The 24,903-nt window shown below is 34.4% G+C and overlaps 1 protein-coding gene across 3 annotated transcripts in view; it reads right to left on the bottom strand.

Annotated features, from left to right (window-relative positions):
* The window catches only part of Ap3b1 (adaptor related protein complex 3 subunit beta 1), a 288,476-nt gene that overhangs the window by 74,737 nt on the left and 188,836 nt on the right, over positions 1-24,903 (bottom strand). For all 3 annotated transcript variants that reach the window (XR_015447378.1, XM_087201161.1, XM_087201162.1), the window contains exons 20-22: positions 23,973-24,114; positions 14,590-14,662; positions 8,098-8,204 (exon numbers count right to left, since the gene is read on the bottom strand). Coding sequence is in view for 2 of the 3 variants with exons in the window: in XM_087201161.1 (XP_087057287.1) it covers positions 8,098-8,204; positions 14,590-14,662; positions 23,973-24,114 (322 nt within the window). In the remaining variant the exon portion in view is untranslated. The remainder of the gene's footprint in view (positions 1-8,097; positions 8,205-14,589; positions 14,663-23,972; positions 24,115-24,903) is intronic.

Below are 24,903 nucleotides of genomic sequence, written 5' to 3'. Positions count from 1 at the left end.
CGGCACCACTGAGCTACATCCCTGGCCCAATTTACTTAATTTTTTTTAAAAAGCAAAAAGGTGAAGAATAAAGGGAATGAAATTTAGAAGCATTGGGGCCGGGGATTTAGCTCAGTGGTTCCGCCGCCTGCTTCGCAAGCACAAGGACCCAAGTTCGATCCCTGGTACCAAAAAACAAAAAAACCCCAAACTTTAGAAGCATAAAGTTTGAATTCATGTTTAGCATCTGCTTCTCGTCACTAGTGGTATAAGCGACAAAAAAGAGAAACAATTCATTTTTATAAAGAAAATGAAAGATATTATAACCACAAATTTTAAAATAAAGAATACCACTTCTTTAGATTTGTGGAAAGAAATGAGTGAAACAGTGTATGTAGGATATAATCTACACTAATATTTATCACTGGTCCAAACATAATAACCCAGATATGAAATAATTTAGCCAAAGAAGCATCAGTAATAGATTGAAAAACCAAAGAAGCATATAACAGACTAGAAACCAAAGCAGCATACAACAGACTAGAAAACCACAACACTGCCTCTAGCACCATGAACACAGTTTTAGAAAGCTGGTGACACTCTCAAGTGTGCCCTCCCCGATTTCACTCTGCTTTCCCCTAGCATCAGAGTTAACTGCCATTTTACATTTGATATTTACAGTGACTGATATATTTTCATACATTTTCCACATACGTATGTATCTATCAACTATACAATTATTTTACATGTTTTTAAAGTTTCTATGAATAGCTTTATACTACATGGACCTTCTAACTTAACTTTCTTCAGATTGCTTTGGAGATGGATCTATGTTGGACATGTATTTGTAGTTAATCCATTTTACAACTGGCACAGTATTTTATTGTATATGTATGTCACAATTTAGGATTCTATACTAGCAATAGACATTGAGTTTGTCTCCAATAATTTGCTCTTACAATGTGCAAGTGAACATCTTGCACATTTTCATGTGTATCCACAAGCACCATTGAGTCAGAGGTGTATATACTCAGCCTATTTCCAAATTACTCTCTAAAGTGTGGTTTTACCAATATGCAGTTCCACCAGCAATGCCTACATTTTCTGCCAACACTTACATTAATTATTTTTTTAACATAAGCTCTCATGTTTCAGATTTAAACTAGGCTAATGCAATTAATAGTATTAAGAAACTGCTCATGGTGGAAAACCTTGATTGCTTGGTTGGAGGCAAATGGAATGAATTACTATAGAGTCTTAACCAACTAACCAATGATTTCACCAAAGACACTGCCTTTCTTGGAGACACTTGTGAGTAGATCTAGCATAGTATCAGCAGAACAAGCTTTCAGGTGAAGTAGCCTGATCCAGATGTGGCCACCCTACAGAACTTTACAGGGCAGGTGCAGCAACTAATCTTCTCTCTACAGTAAGGGGTTCCAATTGGGCAGTTCCTGGCACTTCTTGGCAACTTTATCTGTTTCTGTTAAAGAACCGCTTTTCTCTCTTTTTCTTTTTTTGGAGAGAGGGACTCACTAGGATGCTGGCTGGCCTTGAACTCCTAGGGCAGCAATTTAGAGATAAGTGCTCAAACTGCAACTCAAAACCCACTTATTTATCTCAAAGTGCCAACACTGCAATTAAACCTAAATATTGAAGTTTTAGTTTAGCAAAAGCAACTCATACTTTAACATCTTTTATCTTAAAAGAAAAACGTCAGTGACACATTGTCCTAGGCTCAAGTGATTCTCCTTGCCTCACCCTCCAAGTGCTGGGACTACAGGCATGTGCCACCACACCCAGCTTTCTGGATCACTTTTCTTTATTCTCTCGGCATAGTTCTATTATCCAATTTAGGGGATAAAGGAAAGGAAAAATGTAGGATAGGTGATGTCAAATATGTTTTTACTGAACATAAAGGGACCTGAAACCCTGGCAATCCTAATCTTGACTAGGTCCTTCCTCTCATACCCTATGTCATGTTCAAGATCCTTAAACCTGAACCTATTACCGATCCTCAACTCTTGAAGGCGTACTATCACTGTCTTCTTTGTTCCAGGGCCATGGAACCAAATTCTGGGTTTTTCAGCTGTAGAACAGAATTTAAATATTTTTGGTCTAGTATTTCATTTGATTTTTTTTTTTTTTTGGTACCAGGGATCGGAACTTGAGACCTTGAGCTTGCGAGGCCAGCAGCAGAACCACTGAGCTAAATCCCCAGCCCTTTCATTTGATTTTTTTGAAAACATATTTAGATTTTCAGGGATTATAACATCCACTTTTTCACCCCCACAAGGAGTCTACTATCTTGAAGACTGCTGTATCTCTGTTCTCAGGGCTTGATTTGGACTTATGACTTAATAATCTAGAGGGGAAAAAAAAACTAACCACAATGTGTCACTGAAATACTATAGCAGGAACTAAACTATTCCTTATTTATGCACACATCTGTTGGTCAACTGCTAATTAGCCTCATGTAAGATGAATGTTGTGTTTATCATCTTCATCATACAGTTTGTATAAGTAAAGCCTTTTCTTACAGTGATAGTTTATTACACATTATCTTTAAAACTTTCTATATTCTGAATAAATGATTCTAAGAGAACAAATAGTCCAAGTGTTCATTAGAAAAGTATTTGATATGAAAAAGGAGTTTCTTTTGTTGAGTTTCAATGTAAATACTTTGGTAATTTCAAAAAATAAAATCTACTCAAACTGCCAAATACCTAAGGAAAACGAACAATTCACTAAGATAAATAAAAACACCTATAAACTAGGAAGTCATCATATAAGCTAAAAAATGTTTCATCTATTTATTTTTTACAAAATAAATCATTCTGGTATAACTATTTTCACTGCTTTGAAATTCTATCTTAGGTCCATCTACACACAGAATATTACAGCTAAAACATGGAAAATCAAGTGACCACTCAGTACCACTCAACCAATTAATACTGATGATTCAGAAAAGCAGGAGCTAGTTGTGTTAATAAAAAAGGAATCACAGTCATCCATACATATGTGTTCCATTTCTATTAAAAGTTTTTTGGGGGCTGGGGATTTAGCTCAGTGGTTCTGGTGCCTGCCTCTCAAGCACAAGGTCCCAAGTTCGATCCCTGGTACCAAAAAAAAAGTTTTTTGAAAATATATTACAAAGAAAATCTAGAAAATACTGAATATACAGAAGAAAAATAAAATCAATAGATCCATAATTTCATCATTCAGAAAAAACTGTTAACTGTTATGATGCAGTTTCTTCTATTGTTTCATCTCCTCTGTATTTAAAAACAAAACAGTACAATTCGATAAAATTGAGATCTCTATTTCTATATCCTTTTTCCTTCACAGTATATTTTCTCATCTCATTAAAGTAATAAAAAACTTTATAATGATTATACAAAATTCCTTAAATTGTTTTTGCTATGCTTTATATTCTCATATCATTAGACATTTAGTTGCTGATATATTTTTTTTTTGGTACCAGGGATTGAACTCAGGTCCTTCCACTTGCAAGGCAGGCGGCGGAACCACTGAACTAAATCCCTGGCCCCATCATTAGACATTTAGGTTTACAACCAACCAGCACATAAATCTTCACACTATTTCTAATTATTTCCTTGGAAGAAAAAGTTAGACACAAGATTACTGGGTCATCTTTATATCTGATGGCTCTTTATACAGACGACCAGACTGCCATCCACAAAGACATACTTTATCCTTGCATGAGTCTAGCAGTGTATAATGCCGACTTCATCAAACACCACCCCCTCCACCCACCAAAAATGGACATTGGTTTTTGTAAATTTTTGCTAATGTCCAGGAAAAACGCTTCTTTAAATTTGCGTTTATTTATCACTACTACTGAACATTTTCATGCATCTATTATCATTTTCCTCTTCTATAAATAATGCATTTATATCAGTTGTCCACTTTTAAAAATGTTTTGTTGAAGTATAACATACAAACAGAAAAGCACACACATCTTTACCGCAAAGCTTAAAGATTTTCCATAAACTGAATAGTCACACACCCAGAACAAAAGACAGAACATTAGCAGCATTCCTAAAGTTCCTCTTGTGTTCTCTGCTCATACTAATTCTCCTAAGATTAATCATTATTCTGACGTGTAATACCATAAATTAATTTTGCCTATTTTGGTACTTTTGCCTAATATTCATAGTAACAATTCACTGTTTTAAAACTGATATTTATTATGAAACATTTAAACATTATAGAAAAGTACAGAAAAAGAAATCAACAAGTGCTCCAAAAATCATGCTACCTGAAAGAACTGTTAACCACTGTGAACATGACAAATCTGTAAGCATGGACAGATATACAGAGAAACAAATTATCTTGTCAAACGGGATTATGGCAGTGTTTTAACTGAAGAAAAATAATTAAAATTAAAAAGATAAAAACCTTCCAAAACTTCAAATAAATGTTCTTTGAATAAATGTAAACCATTAAAAGGTTTGAGATTAAAAACAAAAAGTTGTTTCAGCTTTGCATACTACTGATCGATTTCTTACTATGAAAAAGATGGAACAACAGGCAATCCCTCATTGTTTCCTCTCCGCACCATCTAGTTTTGGTTTCTTCTATTTTTTTAATCATTTATACTCAATCTGAAGCTACTAATTCTGTTATTTTGTAACTATTCATTGGTTTTAACATTAAGTGGTATCCTCACTCCTTTTAAAGTAGGGCTCCACAGTTACTTTCATGTTTGAGCGTAAGCAGCCTTTAACAGTACAAAGACAACACAAGTTTCTTGAGTCATATTTTATCTCATTTATAAAGTCATAATAACAATAAAAAAAATAGAAACTCCATGTATGTTAACTCTTTTTGAATATTAACAACAACTCTACGAGGTATGAGTCATTATTATCTTTATTTCACAGATGGAGAAAAAAAAGCTTCAGCCATGAAAGGTAAATTGACTGCCTCAGACCCTCAAAATGTAAGTGGCAGAGCTCTGATTGAACATTCTGCCCCCAAGGGCAGGGCTGTGCTGCACTGCTTGGAGCGTCTGCAGCTGGAACCCATTGAGGAAGGAACAGTAAAGGAGGCCTCAGTTTTAAAGACTGAGGGCCTGCAGTGCCTGACAGCCTGCAGTGAACAAAGGAGAGCATACACTGCTACATATGGTACCATATCCCTTACAGAAGTTCTGTTTCAATTCTGGATATTACTGACTGATTTTCTACTACAAAAGAAAAAAAAGGAAATCAATAACATTCAAATGTCTCACTGGACGTTAACAATATAAAATTCGTTTAAAATTACTTACTCTTAGGACATTTTACATATAAGTACAAAACATTTTGGGTAAGGTTTTAATATGCTCAATTAAAAAAAATCCAGAAAAATTGCTTAATGTTTGGATATTTATGTCATACCACAACCCATAATATTTGAGGTCCCAATGCAATAACCTATACCAGTCTGCATTTAGAGCTCCCACATTTATAAATTTTACATATGAGTGCCAGCATCATTTAATTACTTCATTATACCTTGCAGTGTAGGCATGGCCAAACATTTATAGATCATGGTAAATATTATCTTACTATAAATTATTTTGTTTTTTTTCCTTTCTACTCAACTATGGCAACATGTTGACTTTAAAGTTATGGATGTACTCTATCATTTATAAATTTCATTCTAGGATCTGAAAAAGTTCCTGTATTTTTTGAGATCCCCTAACATTATATGCAAGTTGTAATTCTTGAGTTTCTCTTTAATTCTTTTCTTCTCAATCTTTAGTCCACTTCTTTCCACGTTCACATAAATAATGAGAAAATTTAAAATTTAGTTGATTTTTCTTTTAATACTGTTTTGAAGGCTGGAGGTGAGATTGGGGCCTTGCTACTTCACACTGCAATATTCAGTCTATTTCCATACATCTAACTTTTCAAAGTTCTACCTTTTTCTTTAAAGTTTATTCCTTTTCTCGTTTGGTTGTGGCACCTCTCTTTGGCGCTCTTTGTTTTGGGGTGCATTAGCTTTTGGAGGGGAGCGCTGGGAGTCTATTTCATTTAGCTGCAACACTTGACAGTTCTTCAACCATCTTTGAGTAGAGTGCTTTTCTTTCCTTTGAAGAGATCATCCCGATTCATATTTTCCTTAGTATAAAAGGGCAAATCTTTCAATTACTTTGCTATAAATGAAAACTTACAAGCTTTTCTGATCTCAACTGCATTTTTCTTACAGCTAACAAAGTGTAAAAGTGTACCTAGGGTCCATTATCACATATCATATCACATTCAAAAATATTACTTAATATTTATCAAGTGTCAACAATGTGCCAGTCACTGTTCTCAGAGGTTTACATATTATTAGCTCATTAATCTCATAACAATCTCATAAGGTAGATATTATGCTCACAGATAACTGAAGTTCATAAATGCTGCTACTTACCAATCTGCCCAAGGTCAAATAGCCAGCAAGAGGCAAAGCCCCAATTTGCACCCTGGCCATTTGATACCAAAGCACAAGTAGTCATTTATCCTTCCTGCCAACCAAGTTTTTAGTGGTTTCCTGTTCCAATCAAGGAACTAACTACTTCATTATAGGTTTTCTGATTACTACTTTTCTCTTTAGAGTCTAACATAAATGCTCAATAAATATTTATTACTTCTATAAATGTAAGACTTAACTGTTTGTTTCCAACGCTTCTCCATCTCTTTTAATGTGATTTGTTCTAGAAATAAGAAGGGCAAACTAAAACTCCAAACACCATTCTCACTTCTAGGAGCCTAGATGAAACCTTTCTGCACTTACAACATGACAGCTTAGTGTTCACCTATACATCCTCAGAGACCTGACCAGAAGCGAGCAGGAATGCACACCGCTCTTTCCAATATTTGACTGTATGGCTCTGGTGTATCAATCTGCTTTGAAGGAGAAAAATTTTTAATAACATACAAGACTTAGTACTCTTCTTCCTCCCGTTTGTGGCAGGAGTTCTATGCTTCCTAGAAGCTAAGATCATCAGTTATGTAGTGTGTCAGCCCTGAGAAACACCTGCTGTTCCAGATTTACTCAAAGTATTGTGCCCATGAAAGTTCACCAACCACCTTCTATTTTCTTAGCTTATAGATTTCTGGCAATAAACTTAATAGAAGGTCAAGCACGTCCACAGATCGTACTAGGAATCCTAGGCAGTACACTTGATTTAAAGTGAAAAAGTATTGAGTGCAACATGCTAACACAAAAAAAGTCATTGCAGTTTTACATACTATGACAGGTTGATGGGTTTTACATTATTTGGTTATAAGCAGGACCTTCAACTGTACTTCCAGTCTCACCCTATAAACATAAAAGGATTTTTTAAAAAAGATATCAACACATGCAAATAAATGTATGAAAAGAACACAAAGAGAAATATAATCTTGGGCATTTTAAAATGAAAACAGTTGTGAATTTTTAGTAGCTCATGGTAAAAAAAAAACAAAAAGCAATGAGGTAGTAATAAAATGATTATGGGAATGAAAGTTGGTTAATATAGACTATGGGGTCGGGGAGCAAGCATTGATTGGTGTTAGGGTTTGAAACAGGGCCATGAACTCTTCCACTCAATGAAACCCCTGTCCCCTAAACAACAATTATTTATTGCAGAACTCAGGGATAGTTATGAGCCCATAATGACATTTTCAGCTATGACAGACCACATACATGATGACAGTCCCCTGAGACTACACTGCACATAGACAGCACTGCAGTCCTATTTGTGTAAGTATGCTCTATGATGCTTGCACAATGACAGAATCACCCAATGATGCATTTACATATCTTTGTTAAGGGACACAACTACATAAACTACCTCAATGTGGAAAGAATTCTTATATATTACAGATTTGTAACAGTGCCAGAGAAGAATGTATATATAATTAAATGTGGTTAACAAGCAGAAGTAAATTGAGAAGATAATGATTTGGGTAGAGTAAATTTAAAAACCATTTACAAAATTAAAAGGCCTTTTGTGAATTGGACTTGTAAGAGGAAGAACTATTCAAGACTAAGAATCCACTTCAATTATTTGCATTTAAATAAAAAAGATGCAGTGGCATCATACAAAAACTGAGCTGGTGTATTTTAAAAATAACTTACGCTGATGACAGATGAGGAAGTTGACAAGTTTAAACCTTCAAGATCAGCTATCAAGCTCGGAGAAAGTACTGGTGTGGGAAGTGCAACTGGAGTGGATATAGGGTTAACTGTAAGAAAAGGCTCAAATTAGTAAATGTGCATGAAAATTTAATTCAAATTATTGAAAGCAACATTTTTATTGTTAGTAAATTTAATTAAATTACTTTGATTAATAAATGTATGACAATTCTATTTAACATCCTGATTTAGTCAAGTTATTATCAAGCCATGGCAGTTATTAGTCTTAGCTTTCAAAACCTAATAGCAAATCCTATAACAAAATAGGGATATAAATATCTTGAGTAATAGTTTTTGAAAATTTTTATCACATAACATTATCACTAACATTTATCACCCAGTTAATTTCACTAACAGAAAAAGGTGAAGAAACATTTTTCCACACTAATATAAAGAATCACAATAGCTTTCAAGAGAGTTCTCCAGTTGAGTCAGAGGTTTTAAAAAACATGTTTAAATCATTTCTCTATTTTATTCTCCATTCTAACTAATTAGTGGCCCAAGATAAATAATTCCCTTCTAATTACACTTTGCCAGCAAAGCTATGTACTGACAAAAATGTTTTAGTTTTAAAACTACCAAGTACTTGGAAGCAGGTAACTCAAGTCTGAAAATCTTTTAAAAATGAAAATGAGATCATGTCATTCCCTTAAGACTCTTCACAGCTCACAGCTCTTGTAAGATCAAAGCCCGGCTCTTTAACTAATGCACAAGGTTCTCCATGATCCAGCTCAGCCATGTGCTGCAGAATGACCTAGGACAAGAGAAATGTTCTGAATCTGTGCTTTTTAATATGGTGGCCACATATGCCTAATGCACTCTCTGAATAGAACCAGGATGACTAAACACATACATTTTTAATTTTAATTCATTTAAATAGCTACGTGTGGTTAGTGGCCACCATACCAGACATCTCAGGCCCAGCTTATCTCCAATTTCATTAGCTTCTCTACGTCTAAGGAATACATGTTCCCAAGATTTTGCTCCATGTCTTTGAGCCATTTGTAGTCTACTCCATTCCCTAGAAGGTATACTTCTCGGCTTCATTCATCTACAACTGCTACCCCAGGAACACTTGAGGGAAAGCCCCTCCTGATTCACATAATACAGGTTATATATCCTTCTTTGTTCCACAAGTTTATTTAGACAAGTTTCCTCAACTACTCAGATTATACAGATTTGTGTCTTTGTATGTTTTTATTTCTCCTAGGCTGTGTGTACAGACTTTAACTTACTAACTTTAATACATTCAATTGTTTGTTGAATGAAACAAAATGTGGAAAAAATTTTAGCTCCCAAGAAATTCTCAATCCAAAACAACACTGTAAAGAAAATAATATTTACTTAATTAGATATAATTTTTCAAAGCATCTTTTTCTAATTTTAGTTTCACAGTGTCCTGTAAATTAGGCAGAAGAAATACTAATTCATGAAGTTAATACACTTGGCAAGACAGGAAGGGGAGACAAGTTTAAGATATGGTCCCTGTCTTTAAGAAACTTCAAACTTAATTAAGAAAAAGAGAATATGCATGCTTTAAAAATCAAAGTAACAATACAGTCTATAAATGATAGTGCCAACAAAAGAAAACTTTCAAAAGGACTCTCAAACAAAATTTATATATAATAGGAAAAGCAGGCAGAGGAAGGAGTGACATATGGAGCCCTTGGTCTTGCCCTTCACTCTCTGTGTGGCTAACATACTGCTACAAATGCCCAGGCTTTCTTAGACATAGACTGAAAACCACTGCGTGGTCAGCAGCACCAAGGAGAGGAGGATCACTGGGGCCAGGGTGTAAGAAGAGGCTTTAAGAATAGGAAAGGATAAAGTCCAGTTTTTAAGTCAGGATGGGATTTGAATAAGAGGAAAGGAAGAATCTAGTTAATTGCTGGATGATAGAATGCTGTAAACAAAGAATGTGAAGTAGGAAACTGGAGCTGAGAAAGTTGGATTTACCTTAGACCACAGGGTACTGTTAAAAAATCTACCAAACAAGGGCTGGGGTTTTATCTCAGTGGCACTGTGCCTGCCTGGCAAGTGCAAGGTTCTGAGTTAGATCCCAGGTACTGGGGGGCGGGGGGGGGGATCTACCAAACAGGGCCCGGGATTTAGCTCTGTGGTTCTGCCACCTGCCTCGCAAGCACAAGAATCCGAGTTCTATCCCCAGTACCAAAATAACCCAAAAAACCAAAAGAGGCATGTGTATTAGAGATACTGGAAACCGAGGCCCAGAGGACAGAAAGATTTGCCAAGGTCACTAACAAGTGAATGGTAGAAACACTAGGGATTTAGAAGCTGGTTATTCTAACTTGGGTCACAATCTGTTGCCTTTTCAGGCAAAATGTGACTTTTCTGGGGGGTATGTCTATTTGTTCATCTGTTGATCCATCCATATATCCATCCACTCATTCAAAATGTTAACTGCCCACATGTAAAGAATGAAAAACTGAATAAAAAATGGCTTACAATTTCAATTATAGTTAAATACCAATGAGAGAAGAAAAGTCACACCACAGGCAAGTTCCACTCTTAATAAAACAAAACAAAAAACAAGCTTTCAATATCATTGCTGAAGACAGAAGCCCTGGTAAGGGGGGAAAACTGAATGTTAAGCAGAGAAAGAACCAAGAGACAATATGGGATCTCAGTATGATCTAATTTGGAAGGGGGATTTACAAATGAAGAAAATCTGAACTGACATATCAGAATATTAAGGCAGGGTGTTCAGATCACATAGTAATTTTATTATCTTCTTTTTAATTTAAAAAATTTCTATGAAGCACTATTTTTCTCTGTTAAAGTGTATTTAATATAGTAATTATATAATTATCCTTATCAAATTTTTGCTGCAAAATTAAGTACAACTGCTTGTATAGAATGGTTTAATATGTATTCAGTGTGATTTGCTGCTGATGCTACATCAGTTGTATTATTATCATCACCATGAACCCTTAGAAAATACTCATTATTATGCCAGGCACAAATGTAAGTGCTTTTTTCACATGTATCAACTCAATCCTTTTAAGAGTAAATCACCATAAAAAGTATTACTATTACTCCAAACAGAGGTTAAGTAAACTGCCCAAGCTAACACAGCTAGTAAAAGAACTGGAACTCAAACTAACTCAGCTCCATCATCCCCTTGACTACCCCTTCTACTGCCTGCACTAGACCTTGTCAAAACAGTGTGGTACCACAGATCACTAGGCTTACCTGAAGCACAGTAATTGTCGGCTGACAGGTACTTTTCTAATAGTGTAATGACACAGGTTTATAGTTTCTACAAAAGAATATCAGAATAAGATTGCTGCACTATAATCACATTATTGAGGGCATATGGTATGAGGCACTAAAAGATATTTTAATTTCTAGATATTTATAATATGCCCCCAAAGCAGCATGTTGTAATCTTTAAGTTTAATAATAGATTGTGAGATAATATATTATCCTTGCCCAAATATTGTTTCATGTATTATCAACCAATGCTGATGAAAGTCATACAGCTTCAAAATCTACAGAAATTATAAAGGATTTATAATTTTATTTTTTCATTTTACAAATTAAAAAATGAGACACAAATTAACTCACTAAACTAATTAAAGGCATAAAGGCCTCTGCTCCTGATAATACCCTCTCAACAAATACACAGAGAGTTTTCTTCAAAATTACAGAACAGTTTTGTAGTAGAGCCAGTCTATAGCTAGAATGGTAACTATACTGCTTCCTTAGAGACAATTAAATACTGCTGGTAAGAGCTAGTTTTTTGTCCTCCATGTCTTCACTCTCCCGGTACCTGCTCCCCTCACTCTTTCCTCTGTTTGGGTAACACTTGCTTAAACTCAGCTCAGAGTTACATCCTGTTACTGGTAGACAGCATAGGCTTTTAAATTAATTAATTAATTAATTAATTTTATTTTTTGGTACTGGGTATCAAACTCCGGACCTTGTGCTTGTGAGGCAGGCAGCGGAAACACTGAGCTAAATCCCCGGCCCTAGACAGCATAGGCTAAAGACAACCAACAGCATTCAATGCCTATCACTCTCTCAGTTCCTCTATCATGTGGCAATCTAACTGATGACTTACCCACTTCTCCCATTACTCTTCTAGAGTTCCTTGGGCAGGGACAATGTTGTCTTTATTTAGAATCTCCAGCATGTTGCAGATTTCCTACATTATTGCAAATATTCAATAAATACTTTCTGAATCGCAAATAATCTCGTGGTTTTTCTGGTATGTAGTGTATACCTAACAAACAACCGCTGTACAGATAAAACATAAAGAATGTGTCTGCTTCTCCTTCAAAATTACGCCTAACTTTCAAAAGCTGAGAACTTAAGCCACTGAAAAGTTTGATCAACAAACTGCTTACCATGGATGGTGGAGAACTACTATGGGCAATAAGCAGCCAACAGTGAAATCGAAAGCCCTCTGCTTGTCTTTTTCTGAGGCCAGGTTGTACTCCTTCCACAGGCCTGTGTAGCTTTTTAATTGCTATTTCTTTCCCTATACTAACATGTAAAAGTTGATTCACATTTTTCTTCCTATGTGTCTCTCGTATATATACACAATATTCTTTTACATATATTTCCTGATATATAAAAAAGAATATAAATGAATATATTTGTCCAGGTATGTGTGTCCAAGACCAGATTTTAGTATCTGGAAGAGAATGACTAAATTCTAGTATCTAGTAGAACACCCTAGCAAAGTACCTTGCATTTAGCAGACAATCCATCCACACACATCTGCTGAACTGAGTTGTTAATAAGAGGCTTTCAAGTGCCATGTCTGACAATGTAGAACTACAAAAGATCTTTCGAAAAACCTCAACTACTTCTGTATTAAAAACAAAAGGAAACATTCTGTTGAGTTTTAAAATGTAGGTTAGGATAAAATTTCCTTAAAAAAACTCATACTTTTAAATTCTTAACTTAATTTTTAGGAAAACTTTTGTCTCTACATATAAACGTTACTTGTATAAAAAAGAATCAAACTGTTAACAATTGTGTATTTTACAGGTTTCCACTCCTTACATGCTATGTATCTTTCTACTTACAGTAAACTTTTATTGTTTATAAATCATCCAGACTACATTACAGCTGTCTGATCAGACTACGACAGTGTGTAACAGTAAATTACTTTTGAGCTTGGATATGAAAGACAAGACCTAATCTGCCATCCAAAGATCTGAGGACGCATTCTCAGAGGAAACAGCAGTACTGAGCCCTTGGCAGGAATGAGCCTCATAGTTTAAACAAAGCAAAGAGGAAGAGGAATATGAAATATGGATAAGAGGCAAGCCAGAATCGATTGTCTGTCTTGGAAACTGAAGAAAGAAGTACAGACTTTAATGGAGAAGTAAAGATATTCAATTAAAAGGTTTAAAACAAGTAAGAAAGAAGATCCGATTTTGTAATTCACTGGTAAGATAAATTTCTAGGAAAGAACTATTAGGTCTTATTACTACTATGCACAATTTAAATTAGACAGATATTTTTAAAATGACTCCAAAAAGCTGTACCCATTTCTATTTCTATAAAGAAGATATGAACAGTGTCGTTTCTCCCAATCTGTGCAACGATGGACAATACCAAAATGTAAAATCTTTGCTAACATGTAAAACTTGATTCACATCTGGCTCCAATTTTATTTTAATTTCTCTATATTAAATATTTCTCTGTATTATACATGTAAGTTTCTCTACAGAAAGAATTTGTCATGTCCATTGGAGACAGGCCATGTAAACAATACAAACAGAACAGATCTGTCACAGAATGACAACATGTATCTTCCCACAAGCATGGAAAGACAATAATGGAAAATGACAGTGGTTCAATACTCAGGAAATCTCACTTGTTCTTTTCCTAGCACAATATCTACCTAGGAATAAAATCAGTCCTATTATCTCGCTCTCACCATGTAACAATGGTGAATGTGTATCTTTGCAAATGTGGCTGAGTATATCTATAAGATTCAGAAGTAGATTTGCTGGAACAGTTTTTCATAGTTAAAATATTGATATGTAGGGCCAACCTGATTTCCAAACATTCTGTAATCCATTCCCACCAAAATTGTGGAAAGTGGAAGATTGTGATGTTTCCATTGTTATTTTCTTTCCTAATTCTCTACCTGCATCATTAAGTTAGACATGGGAATCCTCAAAAGCAACATTTAAAACAAGTATAAATTATTAAAATGAAAGATTTAAAAACAAATTTGATATATTTTATTTGGTCACCTATACTTATCCATGTGACACAAAACTACTATGCTGAAAAGATAAAGAGATTCTACTGCCACTAATTTCCAAACTTTTCTTGCCTTACAAATCAATCTTTTATAATAGATATCAATAAATTGTGGGACACATAAATTAAAGTTACAGTAAAAATAAGAAATTTTCATACTAAATACAAAAAAATTATAATACTTACAATCATCTAGGTCTAGAAGTGAGACATCTTTGGTAAGAGAAATTCTATCTTGCTTTAGTTTTTTTTCTTTCTCCTATAAAATAATAAATAAATATTTCATTTATTTCGTGTTTTGTTTTTAAAAACCTAGGAAGCATTATTAACATAAAAAAAACTTTTTTCTTTCTCTTACACATTAAGCCTCTGTCTGGCTACATGAAACATTTTTCAGAATAAAAAACTTCTGCTCAATTAGCATACAATATTTCTTTCCCATTATGCAAACTGTTAATTATTTTAAAATATTTTATATTTAAAGTTCACAGGGGGTTTTAGAAGAAAATTTAAAAGTGAATAATTATGATTTTATAAGCTGACAACTTTTGCTAATATAAAAATGTAATGTGGCTCTTCAGTTTGAAGTATAGGAGCATTCTTAAAATAATTTTTAAACAAGTTTACTTAAGAAAAAGAATTGCCTCAGCAATACATGCATAGCTCTGAAATCATCAATGGGCTTATAACAGGTTAACCTCTTTGGCAGTACTGTGACATGTACTAGGCATTCAGAATTTCAACAATGGGTTGTGTCTAACCTCTTTGCCCAAAGTATTCATTTAAATCTATGAATGACATTCCCAGGCTCTTGCTCTTGCGTGGGAAAGGATTTACTTACTTGACTGTTTTGTAGAGAGAATATTTCAAACTTATCTGCTCATAAGTAGGGCTTCCCTCAGAACAACTTTTCTTATTCAGAATACTGTATTTATGAAAATAACTATGGACTAGAACACAGCACTCAGAAGTCTGAAGTATTCAGTTTGGTTAGACATTCAAAAAAGATTAGTTTATCTTTTTTCCAAGAAAAAGGACAGTACTAAATAGTATTGTAAACAATTAAAAACCAAAAAAGAGTAGGGTGTTAAACAAATATATCTGAGTCAAAGTTACTTATGTTTATAATCTGCCCTCTTTTATTTTAAATGAAATCTTCTCAAATTATAAGTCAGAACTTTTTACTAAAATCTATTCATTCATTGATTCATTCAATAGGTATGTACAGAATTTTAGATGTGTATCAGATTCTGTGCTAAGCAAAGGAAGTAACAGTCCAGACATAATCCCTGACTTCAAATAATTTATAATCTCCCAAAGGAGTTGAGAACTTATTGTTCATATGAATTATTATAAATGTTTCTGAAGTGTTTGAGCCATGGAAACGTATCACTGAAGCAAAAGGTGCATAACCACCACCAAAAGTTTTCCCAGTACTGCAGCTCTTAACAGCAGTGCACACACAAGAGCATTTACCTGAAAGTATATGGTAGGTAACATTTTAAAGTGATTTTAATCCTGCTTATTTGCTTCCCTTATGCCAATACTAGGAAAATCAAGGATTATATAATATATTAAAACATCAATTAAAATCATTAACATTGACTTTCTTCCTCAAAATAACTATTTCTGCTATTGAAAACTAAAGTTTTAATTTTCATTTGTTATTTAAAAACACAACAAACAGTATTTATCTCTCTCTCCACTCTCAAAATGAGTAACAATATCTACAGCTGGGGAAAAATAAAAGAAATGTTAGTGTTGAGGCTGAAATTTAAAAGTTGCATGTAAATGCAAACAGGTTCAGAATGAAAATGGCATTTCAACTAGAATATTTATTCCTGTGGAAAAAGAACATATAACAAAAAGAGCTTAGCATCATGTGACCTATCAAAATGCAGTGCTGGCACAGGGTGTAACTTCCTATAAGCTACACTGGTGCATGACTGTCTTTATGAAACTGTAACCTCCCCAGTTGAAAAATTAGAAACCTATCATATCAAGATAAAGTTAAAGCTGAAGCCAAGTCTATACTTTATTTTCTACTCCACAGCCAAGAACATGTAACAGTATCTATTAAATACACATCAGGTCACATACAACATAGAGCAGAGCTGCATGTGAAATTGGCATAATCTATTAGAAGCCCAGAACAGAAAGAAAAAAGGCTTTCAAAAGGACAGAATTTCATTGACTTTCTGTGAACAGCAAATAACCGGTGACTGAAATACAACATTAGCAATAGATAATGGACAATTCTACCGAACTGAAAAAACCTTGCATTTGAATCAAGACTATAAAATGCTTCATGATGTGTTTGGCATTCCCCTCTTACACTGTATTTCATTTTTCATTTAAAAAAAATCCATAGTAAGTTCAAAACATTTTCATACTTAAACAATCTACTAGAAAAATAAAAATCTGAATTCTAAAAGAAGTTAAGAGCTCTACTCCATCAAACATTTCTCCATTTGCAATTCATCTTGGTAATAGAGACAGAACCTGGGCAAATGCATATAGGACTCGAGGCAGAAGATTTTTCTTGCTCAATGCATAATTCATGTGCTCTGCCTGCAAAGTGTGTAAAATGAGAATTTCACACCGCAGCATGAGCCATGGAGCTGGAGAGAAAAGGCAGATGAAATCATATTTTACTGTGTGAATTTTATTTCTTACCCTCCCAATATTTATACAAAACCATCATTGACAAACCAAACACACTGACAGATCACCCACTGTTTCCATTGTGTTAGTACTTGAGAAGAGATCAGGCAGAAAGAGAGACAATTTGTTTTTGTATATATTTTTTTTAAATAGAGGATTAGGTTTTTAACAGCTGAGTGACTGTATTAGACTTTTATAAGGACAACAGTAACTGATCTTAAGATATCACTATAAAAAGTACCAAGTTCTCAATTCTTCCTCCTCCAATCTCCATTTTATTTCTATGGTGTTCGATTATACATCCCAACACATCAACATTTTCAGAATGTAATACAAAGGCACAAGATTAAGCACTTGATTTCTATTTAATATATTTCATTTTCAATAATAAATAAAAGAGCCTGGAAATACTAAGTTCCAAATAATACACACAAAAATATGTAACATTTACCAGTAAAGATGTTTTATGTATTAGGTGTGTTCATTTTCATGCCGATTTTTTAAAAAGTGGAAAAAAAGATCTGACATGACAAGCACTATATATGCTTCCATTATAAAGATGTTTTAAATTTAAAACTGTAAGACAGGATGAGCAATATGCAAAGTTTGTCAAACCCATACTGTGCTTCGAAATCAACAACAATTCAAGGCTAATTTCTAGCCTCACAAGGCAATATAGTTGCATGAAATAATTTCAATTAGAATTATACATCAAGAACAATTTAATGACTCTTTTTTCTTCAAGCTATCTGATGAATATGATTTTTTAAAAAATCTGACTCACACGTAAACTTACACCTTAAAACAAAAGTACCAGTGAGTTAAAAAGAGGCAAGTGAGTTAAAAAGAAATGGCTAAAACAAATCTTTTCCTATTAAGATTATACCTACTCCAATAGGAAGGCCCACTTAATGGCATTCCCTTTGTTTTAAGTCTCAACTGAAACCATTTTGGAAAACTCAAAATATGAACTAAACTGGGAAAGAGAGAAATAGAAAGAGGAAAGGCTTTGAGTTATTAAGAATAAAAACCAATATCCTTCAATATTCATCGAAGTTATGCAACTGCAGCATACATATAAGAATATAATTAAAATCTGTTTTCTATTTCTTAAATAGAACAGAACACCAATCAGAAAACAGTTCCATTTCATACCATATGCCAAACTGCTTTATGCCCAAGAACTTTTCACACATGTAGTCTTCATCCCCAAATCTTTTGTTTGGACAAACCTTAACACCTGCTGACATTCCAGCACTAGACACTATGCCAGTGACTGGTGCTGGGAAATGACAAGATGTCACCAGCTTCTCTGTACCTCATAGACGGACTCACAAAGTGTGAGAGGAAGCTGACTAGGAGAGCAGCTCCAACACTGCTGAGAACACAGAGATGGGAGTCTTTCTCACAGCTAGTACACACACTGATCCACACATGGGATGCTCTTAACAGTAAGTGCTAAGCACACATCTACTAAATATTTATTTCACACTGACAGACTATGTTTTATATGCTGCTTATATAATTAAAATGTTAATGTGTAAAGGAAAATGTATAAAAGTTATTCACAATAAGTAATAATCATGATTTATAATTATAATTTTAATCATTAAATTTTCAGTGGGTGGTATGCAGACATTACAGCTATAAACAAGAATATGTACTACAGTTAGGGTGTGAATAGTGGACTAACCAGCTGATAGCCAAACTAACTATAGTGTAAAGGAGCTCTAATATACATTGGTTAACGATGAGAACACCACACTCTGTTGGCATAACCCTGTAATCCCAGCACTCGGTAGGCTGAGGCAGGAGCATCACTGCAAATTTGAACTCAGCCTGGGCCACATAGTGAGTTCAAGGCCAGCCTGAACTATATAGTGAGACCTTTTCTCAAAAAAAAAAAAAAAATTCTGGAAACTTTGAAAACACTAAAATAAAATTTTCACCATCTGTTCAACACAAAATTTTAACTATCAGCAGAATATAACTTAATTACTTTGGTAAAAAATAAGATAAAGTGATATAAATGCAAATCTCTTCCAGGCATGATGTTTATTAATGATTTTTCTCTCTATTCTACAAAAAATAATTTTTTCTCTTCACATTGTGTATAGCATGTGAAAATGTTTAAAATATGGAATTATTAAAAGTAATTTTGTTACAATTTACTACTTAGGGCAAAAGAATTATTTCATGAAAAGGACTATACTCAAAATGTTTCTCGAATATACTTCAGAAAAGAATACTGACACAAGTATGACTGTCTAGGCTGGGCGTGGTGGCACACACCTGGAATCCCAGCACTCAGGAGGCTGAGGCAGGAGGATCACAGTGAGTTCGAGGCCAGCGTGGGCCACATAGTGAGTATAAGGCCAGCCTGAACTACATAGCAAGACCCTGTCTCAAAAAAGGAAAGAAAGAAGTTTGCCTGTTTATCAAAATAACTGTAACTGAAACAAGATAATCTTCTTTGATGATTACCGACAACATCTTATCTTAAATGAGGATGCTTCTCAATCAAGAAGACAAGCATGGCACCTGAAGATGTGACTACAATTTTGTGCCTTCTGCTGCCTGGAACTGAGTAGCAGACCCTTAGGGTACAGCAGCAGTGGTTCTGCCGCTGCGCCATTCACACGAGCGATACCCCCTCCTCGGTATTGTTCTTCATTCCCTATACAGTAGTCATTTTCAGATATGACCACACTCAGTTATGAGGCCACCTTCTTCTCTGCTTATATTATTTTCAATAAAAGAAATGTGTGGAAGAACAAAGACATAGAAACAGGAAAGCATACAGCTTGATAAGGGAATCACAAATCCTTCATTAGGATCAGAACACAGGGTAGGCTAAGACCGTATGGGCAGGTGTGGGCAAGCTAGCCCAAGGAATTCACTGAACTCAGATGGCAACAGGGCTTACTCCAGGTGCCTCTATCTTCATCTGGCAGCTGTGTAGAGGGACTGTGGTAATGGATGCATTGGTCTAAAGATGACCCATGGCAATTATCTAAAAAGTATTGAAGAACTGGTCTAGAATAGTAAAAGCAGGAAAAGAAGAAACAAATGCGAGGAATAACACAGAGATTGCAGAGAATCTGGCAACAATCAAAACATAGATAATGACAGGAGTCAAAGACAATACTGGAAGAAAAAAAGAATGCAGGTGTCAAAAGGTGGCCCATGTCTTCTGGTTGTATTAGTTTTGGAAACCCCTGAGAAGTCTAAGAAATTGGTCTGAACTTACAAAGAAAAAATGGAGCTATTGTAGAGATAGACAGATATTACCACGGAAGTATTTCAGTGGAAGCTATACGAATGAATGAGGTCTGACAATAGGAAAAATGGGGAGGAGAGGATTAAAGAAAACTTTGTTCATGTCAATTAATACGTTTGAAAAACTGTTATGTACTAAGTACTGATTTGAACACTTGGGTGTTAGGAGAGGGTAAAAAGTAAAGTAACCAAAAGAATGGAAGGTCAATAATGTTAAACCAAACCAGATGCAAATCATTTGAAATAATACAGGAATTATCATACAAAAAGAGACTGAAGAGGCTAATAACCAAGAAAGGGCCACAGGGTGTGGGGAAGGATTCTGGCTGTCTTTTCAAGGCAGTGTCTGTAGGAGGTAATAGAGGTGGAAACCACTTTCTAAAGTTAACAGACATAATTGTGCTAAGAAGTAGTGGGTGGAAGATGTGTAGATTATTATTTTCTAAACTCACATCTCACATTTTCTCTCTCTCTCTCTCACTCCTCACTCCTTTCTCTCTTTAGAAGCTGGAAAAGACTTAACTCCTTTCCTTGACAGAAGAAGAAAGAGATTGAAAGTATAAAGGAGGCAGGTGACTATTAACAAAACAAGGGCAAAGAGAAGTAGGATTTATTCCTGGCTGAGTGGGGAGGGATCACTTACTGGGAGCTACATTAAAAAAAAAAAAGGAGGTTAACACCATGTGTGGTGGTGCATGCCTGTAATCCCAGCCCTTGGGAAGCCAAGGCAGGAGGATAACTGTGACTTCAGCCAGCTTGAAATACACAGCAAGACCTTGTCTCTAAATAAATAAGTAAACAAATAAATGGGGTGAATGGTGATTTTTTTAGTTAGAAAGCAGAAAAGTATGAGATATTCACAATGGACAGCAGTTGTCTTCTGAAGAAAGTGATAAGGTTACAGGCTGCAAGTAAAAGGTTGTCACTGAATGCTGACTTACCATTTGAGTAATATAAAAAGAGCAAATATGTAGGAGGCTCAGGAGCCAAAGCTTTAGGTTCCTTTTAGCACTGGTGTTCTGTAACTCTGACACTGTTGATCTTTTGTGAAATTAAAGTTCAGGTTAAAAAGTGCTATTTTATAGTTGCATAGCGCTTTACATCAATCTTTTTTTTTTTTTTAGGGGCACCGGGGATCGAACTCAGGTCCTTGCGCTTGTGAGGCAGGCGGTGGAACCACTGAGCTAAATCCCTGGCCTCATCAATCTATCAATCTTTCATATTTGACTTTTTACCATAATATTTGAAAGAAGGAAGGTAGGTGCTAGCATCAACTTTATAGTTCAGGAAACTGAAGCATAAAGATATTATCTCCCAACAAGTAGAACACTATACTTATCTCATAGGACCACCATAAAAATTAACTGTTTTGAAAGTCATATACAGTAAGTATTCAAGGTAGCCTCAAGGTCTTATTTTCATGCTTAATGCCCCCAAAACACATTGTCCAGATAAAAGAAAAAGAGACAAAGCATAGATTTAGCTAGGCTGCAGACTTAAGGCATATAAATTTTCAGTACTAACTTGCTGTCATGCTAAATTAAGGTAAAGCACCCACCATCTGCCTTCATTACTCATAATTTGGAGCAGAAGCCACAACCCTTGGTACAAGGAGGACTTTTCCACAATTACAGAGTTGCTTATTATTAGAAAATTGGTACACTTGTAATCACATGGTATATTCCATATCATTCAGAGAGAAATGGAAGTATGAAATTATGGTAGCTCTGAGATAGAGAATATTTATTTCAATTGTTCAATTAAAGCAAACACACACACAAACCACATCAGCTTGTCACAGGTAAGTCATCTTAATAGAGGAAATAAGTCATCTAAAGAAAATATATAGACGCAAAACTATCAACAATGTAAGTCAAACCTAATTTCTCATGGGTCTTGCCTCACTGCAATAGTTTGATTTTTTTATACTGATGTTCTATAGTAAATTATTATCAATTGTTAAGAGATTCAATTTGATCACTGAAGTCTTTGACAAAGAAAAATTAAATCACCTGGGTGCCACTATAGTTTTTTAATAGGCTTTCAAACCTCTGCTCCTAATACCATATAGGCAGGTAAGTCTACAATTTTTCAACTCTTACCAAACGTTTTAAGAATGATTTACTTTAATTACACCTCCTTGTCATTTGCTGATGTCTTCCTCTGTCATTTTATTGTTTTTTTGTTTTGTTTTGTTTTTTGGTACTGGGGATCAAACTCGGGACTTTGCACTTGTAAGGCAGGAGGCAGCACCGAGCTAAATCCGGGCCCCTTCCTCTGTCATTTTAAAAACTGACTTCTTATTCTGAGTTGTACTTACATTAATTTTGACACCCTTTTGTTTTAAATAACATCCTAAGCTATTCAGTATAGAAAATGAGAATATAACAAACTCACTGCATAATGAGATTTTATACAAGGCCACATTAACAAATGATAAAAACCTCTAAACATTTATGAGAATTTGTAAAAATAAAACTCTTAGGTTACGCTATAGACACAAGATTTAAATATAAATCTAACTTTAAAATAAATTTTACTATACACAAAAATATTTGAAATAAGGCAAGACAAATTTTAGTCAATATTTTAAATATGCTCAGTCTTAATAAATCTCTGAATGGGGGAGGGCAACTGTCCACTCCCATGAATGTGTTTCACGCTTGGATACTCAGAGGACATATTGAAGACATTCAAAATCATAGAACTACCAAGTGAATGAAAAAAGAATACTGGGTTAGGAATAAAAGAAGGCAGTGACCATATTTTCAACATATGGAATATTATGGTTGATATATAAAACAACTGCGCTTGAAGCCCAGCTTGAGCTGGGGTGTTCATAGTACATGGAAGGGCTGATAGATCAGAATGATTATTAGATATACATTTTATATTATTAAATACATTTTTGTGATTTATGCTTTTATTTTTTGCTACAAAGCAGACAAAAAGTTCTGTTTTTAAAATGTTATATCAAAAAGCATTTGAATTGTACTGTATTATGTAAATGATTATAACATTTGTTTTAAAATTCTGCATTTTTTTGAAGCAAAACATTTATTGGAACATTTTAGATATACATAATGATGACATTCATCATAGGGAATCTGGACCTGTACATGAAATATCTTCTTTTTTCCCTATTAACTAGTTAAATAACATACACCTTCTAATTAAAACCTTAAAAACATTCTATTATCTGCTAACAATTGTTATTAAATGTCTAATACTTTTTAAAAAGTGGATTAATCTCAATTTTTCATGATGTATGCACATTTACAATACTCTCTTGCTCAGCAGTATTTCTGTGGCTTCCTTTCACTTCCTCTTTAGCAAAAGCCTCTCTTGTCATAACTAGCCATGAATTTCAGGGGGAAGGGACAAGGTAAAAAGCAGTCCTAACTTCTCTGCAGAATTAGACTAGAAGAGAAAGGTCTGCCTAGAAAAAGTAAACTCATAGATGTCAAGGAATGGACACAGTGGTGTTTATTTTAGTTGTAATGATGTTAAACTTTTTTGTTTGCTTGACTTTCAACAAAATACTAATTTTTAAAAATATTCTTAACTTGGAAAAGAATATATACAAGAATAGTTTTCTTTGATTACCACCATGCATAATCTCTTACCTTAGTGACTTTTCTGGATTCAGATTCATTTTCAGATTGTGATTCAGACTCTGAAGAACTTTCTTCTATTGAACTAGATTCAACATTAGAAGAATCTGAAGTTTGAGATTTCTTATTTTTCTTCTCCCCATCTTCAGAATCACTATGCATAATAGTAAATTTTGATATATTAACTATAACTCCTTTATATAAATACATTTAGTTTATATAAAACACAATGAAAATGGTTTTAAAATTTCAGAATATAGTAATGAAACTGTAACATAGTTTTACCTATAACCAAATAAATCAGAACTACCTCAAATGCAGAAAGTCATAAAATAACACTAAATGACATTAGTACTGGGCCAGGGATTTAGCTCAGTGGTTCTGCTGCCTGCCTTGCAAGCACAAGGTCCCGAGTTCGATTTCCAGTACACCCCCCCAAAAAATGACATTAAGTATTAACAGTAATAACTACAAAGATTTAAACTGCTGTCTCAAAATCATGTTTATTGATAAATTTAAATACTGACAGTGTAATATTTTTGCTAGAACAGACTTGGCACTATAGATTTTTTTCCATCCAAGAAAACTACCTACACAAGTTCCCAAATATGACCTTAGACACATAATACAACAAAGTTTTAACCACTTCCATGAGAATTCCTCTAATCTACCAAGTCTTTCTAAAAAATAAATCAAATATAAACTTAAAAAATAATCAAATGATCACACCTAAGTGCTTAACACCATTCATCTGTTTACTCCTAATATTTACTGATTACTGACAGCAGGCTGGCACTATCTGAGGTGCTAAGGATAACACTGTTACTAAGGTACAGATTAGCTCTGTGTATCCCTTTTATTGTTAGCCCATTGGAGGATACATGGAAATGTGCAGGAGCTTAATAAAATATAGTGTGTCATGAGAACATTGGAGGGACGTCTA

Source organism: Heterocephalus glaber, unplaced genomic scaffold, assembly GCF_053883595.1.
Source record: "Heterocephalus glaber isolate CG9 unplaced genomic scaffold, H.glaber_assembly_v1.0 deba00001757, whole genome shotgun sequence".
Classification (NCBI taxonomy): Eukaryota; Metazoa; Chordata; class Mammalia; order Rodentia; family Bathyergidae; genus Heterocephalus; species Heterocephalus glaber.
The sequence above is the reverse complement of the archived record's forward strand: the minus strand, read 5'-3'. Positions and strand labels throughout refer to the sequence as shown.